Source organism: Scomber japonicus, chromosome 23 (assembly GCF_027409825.1).
Source record: "Scomber japonicus isolate fScoJap1 chromosome 23, fScoJap1.pri, whole genome shotgun sequence".
Classification (NCBI taxonomy): Eukaryota; Metazoa; Chordata; class Actinopteri; order Scombriformes; family Scombridae; genus Scomber; species Scomber japonicus.
Window position 1 is genome coordinate 7246093 of NC_070600.1, and position 17505 is coordinate 7263597.

General features: G+C 39.6%; 1 protein-coding gene across 3 annotated transcripts in view; it reads left to right on the forward strand.

Annotated features, from left to right (window-relative positions):
* slc38a4 (solute carrier family 38 member 4) overlaps nt 1-16025 on the forward strand; it is a 33855-nt gene extending 17830 nt beyond the window's left edge. For all 3 annotated transcript variants that reach the window (XM_053314116.1, XM_053314114.1, XM_053314115.1), the window contains exons 5-16: nt 52-125; nt 627-719; nt 1248-1329; nt 1423-1505; nt 2218-2276; nt 2669-2929; nt 3917-3996; nt 4106-4206; nt 4636-4760; nt 10631-10775; nt 11588-11685; nt 11884-16025. In XM_053314116.1, coding sequence (XP_053170091.1) covers nt 52-125; nt 627-719; nt 1248-1329; nt 1423-1505; nt 2218-2276; nt 2669-2929; nt 3917-3996; nt 4106-4206; nt 4636-4760; nt 10631-10775; nt 11588-11685; nt 11884-11988 — 1306 coding nt within the window. In that variant the 3' untranslated portion in view covers nt 11989-16025. The remainder of the gene's footprint in view (nt 1-51; nt 126-626; nt 720-1247; nt 1330-1422; nt 1506-2217; nt 2277-2668; nt 2930-3916; nt 3997-4105; nt 4207-4635; nt 4761-10630; nt 10776-11587; nt 11686-11883) is intronic.
* The last annotated feature ends 1480 nt before the right edge of the window (nt 16026-17505 follow it).

The window sequence follows — 17505 nt, forward strand, 5'->3', positions numbered from 1 at the left end:
GTGTCACAGTCTTTTACTCAAAGCTGACCTCTACTGTCCTTCTTTGTGCAGAATCCTTCTCGTCGGTGTGGCTATCCTCTCCTTGTATTCTGTACATCTGCTCCTTATGACTGCGAAAGAAGGAGGTTGGTATCTAAGTTTAACTCAAAATTTTTACTCTAAAACAGTAGATTCCTATCTGGTGGTTTGGAGCCCCATAAGGGATTGCATGATGAATCCAGATCACCCAAATAGGAAACAGAGACAGAGATAGCATTTTTCAGATTCTGAGACACTAGATTTATAGGTTATATATGAGTGGCACTGTTGGAATTACAATATATACTGTTTAATTTCATGTCCTAGATGCAAAATGTTAACACCCTTCCCTAAGGGCCTAGTGTAAAACATTAACTGAAGTAAAAGTAGACGAAAGAGGTTAAAGAAGGTGAGGAATGTCTTAAAGAATAATGTATGCGTTAAATGGTACTTTGGAACAAAGCTAGAACAACAAAGGTGACTGTATAAACTACACGTGATGCTTTTATAATGGTCACTCCCTTGTCTTATTTATGTGTCTGCAATTGAATTGTCTGAATTGTTTGTTTTCAATTGCTAATTCTCTGTAAACTCGTCTGTTCGGTCAGGATCCCTCATCTATGAAAAGTTGGGGGAGAGAGCATTTGGTTGGCCTGGGAAAATGGCAGCATTTGGATCAATAATCATGCAAAACATCGGAGGTAGGCAATTAATCACTGTGTGCACATTGGAAACAAATGAAGGAAACAGCTGAAAAGATGAGTGGAGAAACAAAGAGAATGCTTATGCTTCCATGAGAGCATGAGGGGTCTCTCTGTGGTTTGATGAGTAGGAAAATTAATCATATCCTGGCCTTCACAGTCACCGGAACAAGCCAGTTCAACACCTTTGGGAGAATACATTGTTAATCCTTTAATTTTTCACCCATCTGCATTTCAGCTTGATTTTTAAAAGACAATAGTTTACAGCACAGTGTTGCACATTCATTTATCTTGCACAGTCATTTCCTTAATACAAATACTAAATTACAGGTAGACACTGTTTTTTGCAAAGAGTCACACGCCAAAACAGTCTAAGTACAGTACTTGAGTAAATGTACTTAGTTACTTTCCACTACTGCTTTGAACAGACAACATGTAGTATCTCAAACAAGGATTTTCATTTAGTCAGTGAGTTCGAGTCTAAGGGAGTCTAATTTTCTCTATCATGTCTCTTTCGTCCTCCTGCAGCCATGTCCAGCTACCTCTTCATTGTGAAATACGAGCTGCCTGAAGTGATTCGAGCCTTCTTGGGTTTAGAAGAAATCTCTGGGTGAGTGTATGTGTTTATGATTTTGAAGATATTTAAGGTACATTTTTGTGTGTGTTTCTCTTCTGATTTGTCCTCTCTGTGCTGTGTCTTCAGTGAATGGTACATGAACGGAAATTACCTGGTGGTGTTTGTGTCAATTGGAATCATTCTCCCTCTGTCGCTACTTAAAAATCTAGGTAAGGATACACCATGTGTCTGTGTGCTGTTTATCTTAAGCTTCAGTGGTGCACTATTCTATTTCACTGTGTTTTGCTAACTTTAATTCAGATACTTCATATGTTGTCACTGAATTGTGTGAGGCAGGATCCATGTCACTTCCTTCTGCCAGAATCCTCTGTGCCTCCTGGTTCTTGCAGCTGTCTGTAATCAGCTCTGCATAACCAGGAGTAATCTAACACTAGTCCAGCCCTTAGTCAGCTCTGGCAATTAGGAGTTACAGTAATGGAGCGCTGCTATTAAGCCTGTAGTCAGCTCCACTGCTCACATGTAATTTATGAACTCAAGAGTCAGAGTCGCCTCAGCTGCCTCTGCTCCAAGACGGCTGCACATCAGGCTCACTGGCCAGATTATGCAATTAAGAAAATTGGACGTAAAACAGCAAATGGGGTCAAACATTTATGTCAGAGCTGAATTTAATAAATAAAACCCACAGTGACAATTTAGGCATTTATTACCATTACATTTGCATTTGTGGCTTTGGTTACTGCTCAGTCCAGACCTGAAGAAGGATTCATTCTCACTGTAACTCAATTCAAACTGCTCCTTATGGGTTACAACATAGAATGGGATGTGACCCCTGCTGAGGTCCATAGCAAACTGTAGTATATATAACTGTTGTCAGTTAAGTAGTCTTGCATTTTTGATCCATGATGTTTTCTATCTCTGTAGGCTATCTGGGCTACACCAGTGGTTTTTCCCTTTCCTGCATGGTGTTCTTCCTGGGTGTGGTAAGTTCAGCTTTTTATTAGCATAATAGTAAGAACTGTTAACAACACAGCAGTGAAAGTTAACCTGATTGTTGTGCTAATAAGCATGACATTTGACCCTGTCCTTCTGAGGCCTCCAACATGGCCACCACAGGCTGTATTACTGTGTACCCTGTTTAGAAACCTGTGACTGCGGTTCACATTTTAACGAAGTGGAACTGAAAGCTGACATTCTCCCACTTGAAGAACCATTTGTTTCAATGTGTACTAAATTTAGATATTAAATCCAAAGATGAGGAAATTGAACCCTCATAGTGGTAAGCTGTAACCTCTATGAAGACCACTTGAGAGAGCATGTTTCATACAGTGCTACTAGAACAATATAACGTGAGATCTAATTGTTATTTCTCCAGCTGATCTACAAGAAGACCCAGCTGCCCTGCCCTCTTCCTTTCTTTTACCACCACTCGTCCAACCTCAGCATGAATGCTTCGGACATGCCTGGGTTATACTCGTTACACAACAACTCGGTGCAAATGGACTTCTCCCGAGCTGACGTTTCCCCGGCGGCACTGGGCACACACGACGCCCATCACTCCACTGGCGTCCACGTCGAGCCTCACCCCGACGATGAGGAGATGTGCACACCAAAATACTTTATCTTCAACTCACAGGTACAGCAGGCTTGGTTGAGATCTACGGGTTAACGTGTAAGGCTGGTTCGGTAACTTTTGACTGGCTTACAGTAGACTGCAAACTACTGACCCCAAACATGTGTCCAGATTACAGCGTTCAGCCTTATCTGTAAACATACCTAGTCTTAAGTCTCACTGACGAAGGTAAAAGGGTGTGACTTTTGTAATGTAGAGGCGGGTTTTGTTTTGCTTACCGTTTGAATTAGCGACTGCAGGACTTTACAAGGACCCAGTATAAAGTTAAAGGTCTTCCAAATGTGAAGAAACTGTTAAATAAAGAGAACATCAAGACAAATGCAAAAATGTGAATAATAAACTAAATTTAGGATGGTAGAACTCAATAGGGTGGAAACACAAAGAAGTGCGTCTTACAGCTTACAAATCCATCCAACAGAATGCCAAGTATTTGCCAGGACATGTTTGTTTAAGGTGGGGTTTTTAGGGTGCGTTTTGGCTTTTGTGTGCATGTTTGTATATTTAGGGATTTGTATCTTGGCTTATATAACCATGAATCACTATAAGAATATGACACTAAGTCACATTATTCACACTGGGACACCAAGTTATTTGCTCTAACTTGATGCAGCAGAGTTGTGGTTTTAAAGAATGCAGGTAACACAGGTAAGTTGTTTTCTAAGTGGATGAAACAACTGGAAATATCAAAGTGACAGCCACATCAGGTGAATCCTTTAGAGAAATGCCACACCAAGCCAACCACAAAGAACAAGTGCTAACTCAACACTCGTTAATCATTTGGCAAAGGTAGCACTTGAACGTGTGCGAAGATGACAGTTAACTGTAACAGACAGCTAGTTTGAACTTGCAGTATGTTCTGTGTTAGTAGTCTATTTTCCATCTCTAGAAAGCATTTAGTTAAAACACAAACTAATCTTCCACTTCACAGTGGATGTCTTTTACTGCCTAAAGTAGAATTTTTCCATCTGAAACATATGTCTTTTTCTCCAGACGGCTTACACTGTGCCCATCCTGGCCTTTGCCTTTGTCTGCCATCCTGAGGTGCTGCCAATCTACAGTGAGCTAAAAGAGTAAGAAAGCTCCTTCATTTTCAATCAAGGGTTCCTTCACATGCAAAAAAAGCCTTTTTAATATGCTCTGACCTCTATTAACATGGGTATATTTGGGTTTTTTCTGCAGTCGCAGCCGGAAAAAGATGCAGAACGTCTCCAACCTGTCCATCTTGGCTATGCTCATTATGTACATGCTGTCGGCTTTGTTTGGCTACCTCACCTTTTATGGTAAGAAGACACAGATACATATTAAATGGGACATGGGGAATGGGAATTATATCTTGTTATAATTTCAGGTGTCATAGTTCCAAAACTTGAGGTGAAAAAAGGTAAAAATACTCCCAGTCAATATCAAAATGTCGAAGTTTCCTGTCGAACTGACAACATTAAACAGGTGCATGGGGAAAACAGCCTTGAACTGACAGGAGCTAAAGCTTTTTTTACTTTAAATCATGCAAAAGCCCCAGAATATAAAAAAGAACCTGGAAATGTGTGTGGTATGTCTCCTTTTAATAATCAACTCTGATCATAGAGACACAATCGCTTAAATTGCGTCATGCAGTTAAACTTCTACTTTCTTAGCCAAACCTCCACTGGCCTGTAGCTTCTGTTACCTTTTCTTTACAAATGTTTGTCTTTGTCTCTTCTCCAATGCAGATAACGTGGAGGCAGAGTTGCTCCACACCTTCACCAAGGTCTACAAGTTCGACACTATGTTGCTATTGGTGCGTTTGGCTGTTCTCACCGCCGTCACACTGACTGTCCCCATCGTGCTGTTCCCTGTAAGTACATCAGACATAAACACACACAGTCTGTCTTTGTTGCTGTTTCTTAAAAAATCTAATAAGTTGTTAAGCCAGTCTCCTCCTGGGACAAGCAGGAGACGCCTGAAGCCGCAGTGCAGTTTATTTGTGCTTGGTGTAAAACATAATTTGCAGAGGCTTATTCTGAGGGTTTTTACACCAATTTTCATTTCAGCACTGCAATCTTTTTCTTCTTTCATCTGTCTCAGCATCGTTAAAATGAGTTTTATTTAACCACAGATATAATTTTATTTACGTCAAAGCGCACAAACATGCTCTTCAAATACACACAAACACGCACCGCCCTTGTAATTTCAGATACCTGGCCTCTGCCCTCCACCCCACGTCAACCAGCCACTTGTAAAATCATTTCCATTCATTCATTGAAACATTACTGCGACTCTGTGTCATTCTGCTTACAGACTGTGTTTTGTATTTGCCGCAGAGCAAGTCTTTTTTTTGTGTGTGTGTCATTTTCTGGCCGAAGCTGTTTTTTTCCTGGCAGTATGGTAAAAAGAACACACTGTTCGGTCTGCGCTTTGCTTGTTTCGTCATCTCAAATCCCAAAGCACACAGGCTGAGGTCGTAAAGGGCCACACCTCTTAATTACACCAACACACACACATGCATGCATACACACTTTTAGCTTTGGAAAAGAGAGCCTGTCTCACTGTTTGTGTATATTTCCTCATTTTATTAACAATAAGGTCAAAGGCCAACTTTGATGTGTAATGTCCACTGCCCAAAACTTATCTTCTCGGTTACATTCATTCACACACTCCTCTCCCTTCCCTACTCATATATGGTCATGGGCTAAATTTAGATTGGCCCATATTTGACACGAGGGTAACAAAAATGGCTGCTGACCAAGAGGAAGTCTAATGGCCCCTTTTTAACTGTCATGCACACATGCACACACACATGTACACACTCACACACAAACTTACTTGTAAAGACAAGCAGCTGCTTATTCTTGTATGATTTCTGAAGTGGCTGTAATTGCATCAGGCAGCCACCAGGGGGCAGCAGCTTTGTTGATGTTCACGGGAAAGTGCTGACAGAATGATGCAGCAATGCCGTGTCATGGAAACACACATCTAGAAGCAGCTCACACACACATTTTATCTCAATTACACAATATAAAGTCGCCATTTATTTATACTCTTAAAATATTCACTCCCACGGATTTAGTCATGCTCAGGCATCAGTGAGTTTTTAGCCATTTCCATGATGACTCATAGACTGACAATAGACATTCCTGTTCAGTCTCATATCTCTTTGACACATACAAAACACACTCTCTTTCTTGCTCACACGCACACACACACACACACACACACACACACACACACTCACTCCCCCCACCTCAGCAGACACTGCTGTTTTTTCTGTCGAAGGGAATGCGAGAGAGAGAGAATCCCCCTCTCTGCAGTGGAAGTTTACAGGCTCAGAGTGGACAGTGGAAAAACCCTCACCCTGACCGCTACCTTCAGGGATATAGTGGGGCGGAGCCACAAAGACAGTGAAGAGCAGGAGCGGGGAGGGGGGGCTACAGACACAAAAACCTCTGCCAAGCCATCCCAATCCTCTAAATGTTTTCATTTAATGATAGAAAATGATGAGAAATCTGCATGGTTGAGCTGCATTAAACACAGTGAGGGATGATAGTTTGGGAATTTTCATTTATAGCCAAAAAATCATGAAATTTTGTTCTGTTCATGTGCACGTATTGTAAATACTGTTAAAACTGCATGTTCAAGATTATGATAATGGATGTCAAATAGGTTCATTTTCCAGAATTTGGCTTCTAACAATACGAGTAGTGTATGGAATATTCAAAAGATAACAATATACCATAAATATAATTTCAGAACATACAAAACAAAGCCTGAATGTTGCACATTTGCTCGAAACTGAACTAAGACCACAGTTTTTTATGTTTGTTTTACACTGTACAAAGAAACTAGCTAAAAATAGAAAAAGGTAAGCCAGTGAAAATATCAGATGGTAAAGAATGAGAGAGAGGAGCCCCGAGATAACAGAGAATATAAAAATTTGATGACAGAGAAAGCCTGAAACGTAAGCAGACTTCTTTTTTTTTTGTCAACTATAGTTTGTTAGGTGACTGTTAAAAAGGTGAAGCAAATTCCTTCTGGTAAGGTGGTGTTAAGAACTGGTTTTGGCCTGCATGTACCTGTACAGATGTCTATCATAATACATGAGTCACTGCCTGCTTTGCATAGGTTAGTTTAACTGATAAGCACTAGTTGTTGAGAAAATAACGTGAATGAAATGGCTGACATAGCTGATGGGGTTGTTTCTGAAAGTGGAGAAAAGTTACAATTTTAAATGAGCTTTTAGTTTGAATCGTAATGAACTTGTTGCACCCAGGTTTAATTAACTGATCATCACTATCCTTGCAGTAAATTCAACTATATTGCTGTGGTGCAGTTGCCAGATTGACACACTTGGATGCATGCAAGGCATCAGATCAAACGAAAGAGTCGCTCCATAGCTCTGCCAAGTTTCCATTTGACATTTGAGAATCTCGCCTTGAATCCTCCTGACCTTCATTTTGCAAGAAATGCTGTCGACCTTCAGCTAGAGATTAACATTAGCTTTGTCTCCCGCCTGTCCTTGGCTCCAGTGGGGAAGTAGTATATGAGAGCAGAGAGAATGTTTGTGTATGTGTGGGAGAGAGCGTATGAAGACACGTGTTGAGGCGTAAAAGCATGTCTGTGTGGGTGTGTGTGTGTGTGTGTGCGTGTGTGTGTGCAGTCACGTGAAGGATAGATGCTAACAGAGGCCAGATCACACAGGGCTTTGCCAGGATTCAGTACATAATGAAAAGGCTTTACGTGGAGTCAAACATGCCCCAGTTCTCAGGCTCCGGCTGGAGGTCGAAACCATGGGAGAGGGCCACAAGCGAGCTGATTAACTGCGCCAACGTCACCTTTATGTCTTACCATCATGTTGTAAAATTTCAGTCTTAATTCAGACCTTTCCTTGTGTTGCGCCGCCCCGACTTTGTGTCTTTAAAGCCTCGTATGTTACCAGTTGGTGTCTTCTTACTTAAAAACTGCTCTTTTGGTCCTTTTATCCAATACTTCTAAAGGCAAAATCAGCTGCTTTTGCTAAATGACGGGTTTGCTAAATGTGCTAAACATTTTATAACTATTTATTGATGTTTTATTTGTCTACTCTGACTTAATTTGTCTTACATTTAAAGATGGGGGACTGTCTTTGGTTCCCTTGAACAAACTAATAACACAAAACGTCTACATCACTATTTCAAACACTACAATAAAAGTTTGCGTTTAGCTATTAGCTTGCGTGCTAACATTAGCAGCTTTCCACTTCCTTTGTCAGATCTATGTATGTTAGTTTAAATTGTGTAGTTGGATTAAATTTGTGACCAGTTTGGACAATGAGAGATTTTATTGATGACCAAGACTTAAGTTGTAACTAAGGCCTTTATTAATGGTTAATAAAACATTTAGTAATGTTTTATAGATATGTTATAAACTATTAAGAACAATGTTTGGGTTGCCAGGTTATGAATAATCACTTTCTGCTGACAATCAATAAAGGTTGATGGGTCTAACCTTTTTAACAAATCATCTTTTACTTTCTATCTATCAAGTATGTAACAAAATGAATTGTTTATGAATTTTACTCCGGATGCACTGAAGCTCTTTTCCAGGAGGTCAGAGGTCAAACAGGATTTCTGAGTGGTCCTCCTGATGAGCTAAAGAGCTGAAAACACAACACAATTGTCACGCAGAAGGAGGATGAACAGCAGCCAGAGAGATATTTCACAATCTGGCAACTAAATAGGTTGATGTTATTAAAGGTTTACTGCAGATTTATGAAGTGGTATCACAATTTCAGTTTTATTACATTAGGAAAAGTACCAAGTCAGCTTTTTTCTATGGATAAACTTTCATCAAAAAAAAAACTGGCTGTGTGTTGTGTGCTTGATGTGGAGTTGAAATGCTGCAGAGAGTCAGTGTCGCCACTAGAGAGCTCATGTGCACATTCATTGAATCATGTGTTCATGGGCTTCTGTGTAGCTCATGGGTTTGTTTTGGTTGTAGTTGAGGAGCCACTGATCTGAAGTGTGAGGCCCCAGCCTATTTGTCTCATTTTATGTCATGCTTCAGTGCTTGTGTGTTCAAAAAAAACTTTCCTGTTGATATTTCTGCTTGAAAAAGGGACTTTCACCTCGCCACGTGTAGTTTCAGTTCATTCTCAGCATCAGGACTTTCCTTTATGCAAGTGATTCGTATTTATCTACTTCTACAATTTTTAGTCATTTTGCAGAAGTTAATCATGTAGCTAAGATGTGGCTGAACCCAGATGTGGCTGGGCCAATCTAGCTGAATACAACTAGTCCGTCCACATACACTATGTGTGTATATGTGTGTGTGTGTGTGTGTGGAAGGGGGAGCAGCTCTGACAGGTAAAGAGTAGGAGTAAAGAGTGTGCAAATATCACACGGTGAACTCCAAAGGCTTTGCGCCAGGTAACAGTCGGGTGCTGAATAGTTTGGAGCCTTGGAGAGAAATGCCCCGTCCAGGCTCTAGTTTTCCAAGCCAGCCTAATTATGCAACAGCTGGTGGGAGAGGTAGGTGCATGGTTGTAGAATTTTTGGAGGGATACACTTAAATTATTGTCATTATCTTAGATAAGAAATTCATTTTGGCTTTAAGGATGGCACTTTTTTGGCAGTGGACAGTGAAGCGGAGGCGTCATCTCGGTGCCCCCTGACAGTCATGATGGAGGTCACTTGGTTCGACCTGACAGTGCAGAAAATCCAGTTAATGTGATTTTTTTCCACTGTACCATGCTAAGTGGATATAAATCTTGTGCTTAAGTCCGACTTGAAAGGATACAGAGGAAGCATGTGGTGTGCTGCCAGCAGTGCCTCTTAAAAAGGAAAAGATTGCACTTGCTTTGTCCTTTTCAGGTGAAGTCAATAAAGAAGTGAAGTTACTTTCTCCGAAACTGTTCTTTCTCTCACTTCAATCTCTTCATACTGTACAGTTTGAAGTGTCTGCCATGATTGTAATTCAACTGGTGGCCTTCAGTTGCTTTAATGTAGGAATAGTAACTGAAAGAGGAAGGAAGCATGAAAAAAAAAAAACAGGTGACAATAGCAGCTTCTTGTAAAGACACTTCCCCCCCTGCAGGCCAGCCCGCCTTCTTTTCACTACCGGCTGATGCAATCCCATGGTTCCATTGCACTGCGGGAGATAATCCCTTTCCTTTTTGAATGGGCGCTGTAAGCACCGCCCCTTGTAACCTTTCCCCCCGTGGCCATGGAGCTCAGGGTGCCTCAGGTTTCACCTGATATTTGCAACCTTTCACCCACTACAGGCTTGAACAGGCTGCCTGTGGTTCAGCAGCACCAGGCGTCTTAGCCGTTCACTCTGTTTCCCTCCCACACACTCACACACACACACACACAGTCTTACAAACACACACTTGCAATTGTAGTACTTGACACACTTCGGTCAGTGGCCAAGTGTGGGAATCAGCCTCAGACGCAGGCCAACAGACACGCAGACTGTTGTTAACGATTTGTTTCTTAGGCAGACGCAGAAAAAGAAACAAAAGTGCCACGTTTCATTATACTCATTAGAATTTATTGTTCTAATTTAATGCAACATTATTTTTATTTTGATATATCAAATTGAGACTTTTAAAGTCTTAAGTCAATGAAAAAAGAAGTCACAGTCAGTTTATTGTGACCTTTCTACAGCTTTGTTATAATGTTGATGTTCATTTGTCTGATTCAGTGTGTACAAGCCAAACACTAAAACATCAACGCTTTGTGGTATTTCCAGATCCGCTCCTCCATCACCACGTTGCTGTTCAGCAAGCGAGAGTTCAGCTGGGTTCGCCACATGCTGATCGCCGCCTGCATCTTGGCCTTCAACAACATGCTGGTCATCTTCGTCCCCACCATCAGAGACATCTTCGGCTTCATCGGTGAGTACCTGTACAGATGTACACATCCGGCTCAGATTTCTTTCTTGTTTTTTGGGGTTTTTTTGGAAACTCAAAATGTTACAGTGTAGTGAGGGAGATTTGGTTTCATGTCCACCATGAAGCTCTCTCTGCAACTTAAACCTATAAACTATGTAGACAAATATGAGTTACTGTAATAGGCAGAGTGGCAGTAGAGGCCTGATTAGAGCTTACAGTTCAGGGGTCGTTTTATGAAGTAAAGACGTTGGAAGTGCAGAAGCTTAGAGTGTCGGATCGTGTCAGCTGTGCGGTCGCGTGAGCAGTTTGTGACCACTGGATCTCACATTCCCAGTGTTCACACACACACACACACACACACACACACACACACACACGCTAAACAGTATCAATATTTGGACATGTCTCTATCATCATGTTACACTGCAGAAAAAATCAATTATGTTGGAAAATCAAGAAGGAAAATGAATAGCAAAGCTTTGTTGTAAATTCCATGGTTCTAATTAACATTAGAGCACAATACATGCAAGATGCAGCACTAATAAAGGCAGTGTAAAATGCATTCAGATACTCAGCTTTTTATTGATTTTAGCATCATACTACTACATACATACTTCAGTGTATATGCCTATGCAAGAAAGTCCACTGGTTACAGTAAATAGTATTTTCTGCATTTTTAATTTTTGTACTGTGTAAATATTTCAAACTGCAACTTTTAAAGAACTACAATCAGTGGGAAAATATTCATACATAAATATAAATCCTTCTTTGATTATTTCAAGTCCTTGATAACATACTCCTTTTTTGTGTTGCAGGTTCCTCTGCAGCCACCATGCTCATCTTCATCCTACCCGCTGCTTTTTACCTCCGCCTGGTTAAGTCGGTGCCGTTCCGCTCCCCGCAAAAGATTGGGGTAAGTCTAAAGGAACACACACACTTAATCCAAAGCTTTCTCACTGTATCAGTTTTCTCAATCTCTTCCCCCCTGAAGGGTAGATAGCGTATCCAAAATGTGACTCGTCAGAAATTTCAACAGACCCCCCCACTGTGCATCATCACACATTCAGCTACATTTAATCCCCTCTCGTCCTGTCTCTCTCTCTCTCTTCAGGCGGCCGTCTTCCTGGTCGTGGGAATCATCTTCATGATTGGCAGCTTGTCACTCATCGTCCTCGATTGGATTCACAACCCACCAGGCTCCGGCGATGGTCACTAAGCCCCTCTCCCCCCCCCCCCATCCTCAGATTCACAATTAAGAGTGCAGCAAACCTTACCCTCAACCCCCACCTCCCAAATACCCCACATGTCTCTAGTTTGCCTCAGATGGTCCAACATCTGGGAGCGGGGTTCACAAATGGTTCCCTTCTCTTCATCATATCACACAACCTCAACATACTGTATCGACATGATGTGCTGCACCGGGTTAAGACATCTTCAGTTTTCCCTCAGAAAATATAACTGGAGGGGAACTATTTAGCTCGGTTTTTATTTTTATTTTTCGTCTTTTTCGGTTTTTATTTGTTGCTGTAAAGTTCTGGATGTGACACAACCCAAACAAGAGAATCAAAACCTGCAGAGGAGGAAACAGACTCTCGTTTAACATGTCACCTAGACAGCCTGAAATCATCATCATCATCATCATCATCATCATCATCATCATCATCATCATGGACATCATCTTTATTATTCCAGTAATAAAGAGACAAACCAACACATACTGTGCAGCCCTCACCTGAAGCAGATCTGTGAACTGCCATTTGCTGCTGGAAAGACGATACGAGTCCCTCAGTCCTCGGTGCACTCAAAGAAGACATTTGGAGGTGGAATCCGTCGTCCTCCATGAAACAAGGAGCACTTCTAGCATTACATTTACAAGTGTGCAGGATGAGCACACACACACACACACACACACACACACACACACATATATATATAAACATATTAAAAACACATCAGCATCCCATGAAAAATTCCTGAAATGAATCTCAGCCTCATCTCAAAGTGACGATCAGTAACTTTATTCAATCATGTAGAGAGAAAATTTGGCTTAATTTGCTGCTCTGCTACATATTAACAATCATAAGCTTTGCCAAAGTCTGCAAGCACATACAGTTTTAGTCGATCGAGTTCATGCTAGAGCTTCCCAGCTCTACATTATTAAGGATCTTCCTCACTGGCCAAAAGCTGTTTTCATCCTGGCTGTGTGCACAAAGCATGCAAGGAGGAGGTGCTTTCAGTATTACTGTCACAGAAGGATCTGAACATGCAAGGTATGAATGTACATAATTAAGTGTCTTTACTGAAAAAAATTAGTATTGTACATAATATCTTACTTGGCCTCAGGCTCTTTGCCATTCAGGTTGTTTGAAGTTACAAACTCATTTCCAACACACAGTATGTACACTTGCTGGAATAATTTATTAGGCACTTAATGTAGGGCTGGACAGCTAATTAGAAATGATATGTTATTATTTTTATAAATAAAAAACAAACGTATTAAACAATACAATTGAAGGAGGGCACATATCCCAGCTAAGACAATTTAAAAAATGAATTAAATTCAAAATAATAGAACCAAACATGAAATGTCAAATATCCGTATGCACTGAATGTACATTCAAGATGCAAAGATGCAAAGTAACATAATTCAACTTGTGCCATATCCTCATTAAGGTTGAATGAAAACTTCGTATCTCAAAATGTCATTCAAATGTAATTAATGAGAGGCCTTATGTTTAATGTAATTATGTACTATTTAGCTTAAAGGAATATGCTTGTTCACTTTCTTGGCAAGAGTTAAATAAGACTAACACCACTCTTGTATCTGTATGCTAAATATGTAGCCACCACCAACAGGTGGTTAGCTTAGCCAAAAGACTGGAAGCAGGGGTTAACAGTTAGCTTACTCATAAAACCACAACTTCTTGGTTTGACAGACTACACATTCAAGATACAACATGTTAATTAGTGAGCTTTAGAGGAGCTAGTTGGCAGATATTAACTTTTGGACAGAGCCAGGCTAACTGTTTCCTCCTGCTTATAGTTTGTCAAGCTAACTGGTAGTATCTTCATATTTAGAATACGGATATGATAGTGTCCCAAAATGTCCAAGTATTCCTTTAAAGAGTGATGGTTCAGAAGAAGCTGGATAGTAAACAGTATCACACACAACTAGCTACAGTATTTACAAGGGTGTGACCCATGTTTAAAGTGCGAGAGCAAAGTTAAATAGTGATGTCAAAAATGTATCTAATGCGGTATTTAATTTCTGCCATTAAATAGTCAAAGTGATTAGGTTAGACATCCCTTTGTTTTACTGTGTTATGAAGCTAGCCATGTGTGTCACTCAATCTGATTATGTTGAAAAGATCATTGTTCAGTCAATAATCGTAGTAGCTTGATTATCAGATAATTGTAAAATTTTAAAATCATTGGACACATCTAAAGATTTAGTGATGCTTCTATTTAAATATACACATTTTAATGTTCCTTATCCTTTTACATTGTGCCTTTTGGATTTTCCTCATATAAATTGGCTTCTCTTGCTGGTGCCTTTGGTGGAATCATCAATGGCAACATAAAAAAAACCCATATACGTCTCATTTCACCTCTTCTCCAATGTCACTGCGTGTCATGAACACATCCAGCCAAAGTGGACAACATTTATAGATCCTTTGTGGATCTATGTACATGAAGAAAATAGATATTTCAAATGAAATAGTGTATTATGTGCATGTTTTTGGATTACAAAAATGGTCTTTTTGGACAATTGTATATGCTCTGTAAATAATCTTTATTTTATGGTACACTGACACTCATTGTCTGTGAGTGGGTTGTTGGGGGATTCTGCCTTACAAGTCTTCTGCAATCCATTTGTCTGTTTTAGTATATATATAAATATATATAACATGTATTAGATCTTTTTTTTTCTTGCTTATGACAGTAGGGTTTTTTTTTCCTTTTATTGACGCTTGTATATTTGTAGAAACTTTGGTCTCTATATATCCATTTTCATGTTTTAATGTTAACTTGTCATGTCAGGATGAATTACTTAATGGCCTACTTCAAAAACATATTTTTTTTCCATAAATTTCAGAAATAAGACATGTTTCTGTAGCATATTGGCTCCTGCTGACCAACACTGGGTTGACATTAAGGCCACAAGTAAGCAGTATTGATGTACAATCTGTTTTGTTTTTTTAAACTTCTTTACAGAAGACAAAGTCATCCGATGTATTTCATAAGCACACTACAGGAAGGTGCTTACAGGACACAACATCTGATAAATTTGTTATAAGAGCTCATTGCTCTTACTCTACTATTTATCATATGGCACGTATGCTAACGTGTAGCTGTATACCTTCAGTGAAATATTAACACAGCATAATAAAATGCACAAGAACCATCCATGTTTACTGGTTCTAAAGCTCTAACTGGACAATTACAGTTCTTACCTTACTGTGGCTACTCATGTATATCACTGCTGTCGTAGAAAAACCTTTTCAAACAGTTTTGGTGAGGTTTTACTTCCATGATGTTACTTGAACTGAAGCTTTCCACAGGCCTTGTAAAGTCAGCAAGCTTCATGACTGGAAGGTCCACGTGGTCCATTCAGTACTCACTATGAATGTTCAAAAATGGATTGTTCTCAGTTTGAATATCCGGCTCACTCACCTCTAAATTCATTTTGTACGAATGTTTGGCTCCAACTTGGTTAGCCTGCTGCCACCAGTGGCTTATTCTGCTCATCGGCAGTCCATGGAGGAGCTTTGTCTCTTCCCCAAGTTGGGTTTTAATCTTTTTAAAGGCTCATCTTTCAAAGAAAGTCTCCCAACACCACACCTCGACCCTTGTTAGTATCTCAGGTATTTGGTCAGGCAGAATTTCTCTTCTCACTTTAAGATAACTTCTTTAAATACCTTCACTTCTTTTGCATGATTGAGCCAAGCTGTACAATACTGTCTTATACTATTCTGGCTAGCAGTCATTTTGTGGACTTGTAAGAGTAGAGCAGTCCCCAGCCAATGTTGACAGTGTCTGGAAAGGAGCTGTACACAATCACCTGCCTTATTTTTCTATGGACCCTCAGCCACGAAGAAGCACTGGCTCAAAGTTTCTGCTGTTCACAGTGTTTCCTCTTCCTGTGGATCAGGCTGAACATACAGATTTGTAATTTTACCCAAACAAAGGGGATGTTTTTGTATCAGTGAAGCTGTTTCATTATGATGAACAATAAAAATGTGAAATGAAAAACCGTTTTTTTTTGTAAATCCTTTTAACTTCTCACCCACTGGTATATTAGCCATTGAGTGGGATGTATCTATAAGTTGTATTTGGTAAATAAATTGTGTTTTTCGAATCAGTACATACACTATACCAAGATGTACCAGGTAGCTATTATATAACTCAAGTTTCAGATGCAAAATGTATGAGTTTCTATGTACAAACACTGAAAAAAGGGCTTACGTAACATGTCTCTTTCCACACTGGCGTCTCGGGATGTAATGACCAAAGCCATATTTCTGGCATAACCATCAGATGATATTAGGCCTCCAGAAATAAAATAGATCCTTCTGTTTCTGTCTAGCTAGCATCTACTGCTGACATGTAACACCAGCTTGTAATGTTCCCAGACAGTCAAAATGAGGGGTGGGCGAAAAGGGAGTTAAGTAACCTTTCCATTTATCAACAGCTACATTTATCAGGTCGGATAAATATAGCTGTTGGACTCTATATGTGTGTTACTGGGTGCTTTGTGGTTGTGTGTAGGCATGTATACTCTGTGTTTATTTAAAATTAATAGTATTTGTGATTTATAAATCAATTTGTCTTACCTCTCCACACAGACACACAAACAGATGGAGAACACAAAGGTCTTTGCAAATGGTTATAAAGAAATATTTAATTGGAAAAGAGTCAAGGAGACTACTAGTAATCCTACAGCAAAAAATGTATTTAAAGTCTTAAAAAGGTGTTTTTCTTCTTGTTCCTACCGTTGGATGATTGCGCTTCACTGTGCAGAATGATGTATGTACAGAGTTTGACACTTGAAGGCCGTTTTCACATTAATCTTCTGAAAGTGGAAAGTTTCCCTAAGCTCACTGAAAATCTGATTTTAAGAGCAGGATTTGTGACATCACAAATAGTTTGGACGCCGATCGTGGTCCAATATTAATCTTACACAAGTGTGATGTGGAAATATGAAGTCTCCAGTGCACAAATAGTATGGAGTATGGACTTTACAGTGAAGGAGGAAACCATCTTGTGGGCACCTGTTCAGCTTATGAAATGAAAAATATTAATCACTTCTGGAATTGTTAAAGATAATTATACCTTTTTGAGGAAAAAAACATCAGACACTTATTGTTCCAAAGAGAGTATTTTATGTCTTAATATATGACTGGAGGAGATTCTTACAATTTCAAGTACATATTAGTTTTTTACTTTAGTACTTTAAGTAGATAATTACTTTGGCTCGCACTCCACAAAAGGAAAATATAGAATGTTTTAACTCTCATACATTCATCCAATGTTACATATTTTCAAAGGAAGTGACTACTGGATTCCTCTGTGTCAACAATCTGTTTATTGTTTGTATGGAATTATTACACATGTGCATTGTGCATTGATTGTTTGTTGTTAGGGTTAAAACAGAAAAATGATAGAAATGTCTTATTTAATGGCACATCAATGCCTGATACAACAGTAAACAATATCTGGTTAGTGGTTCAAC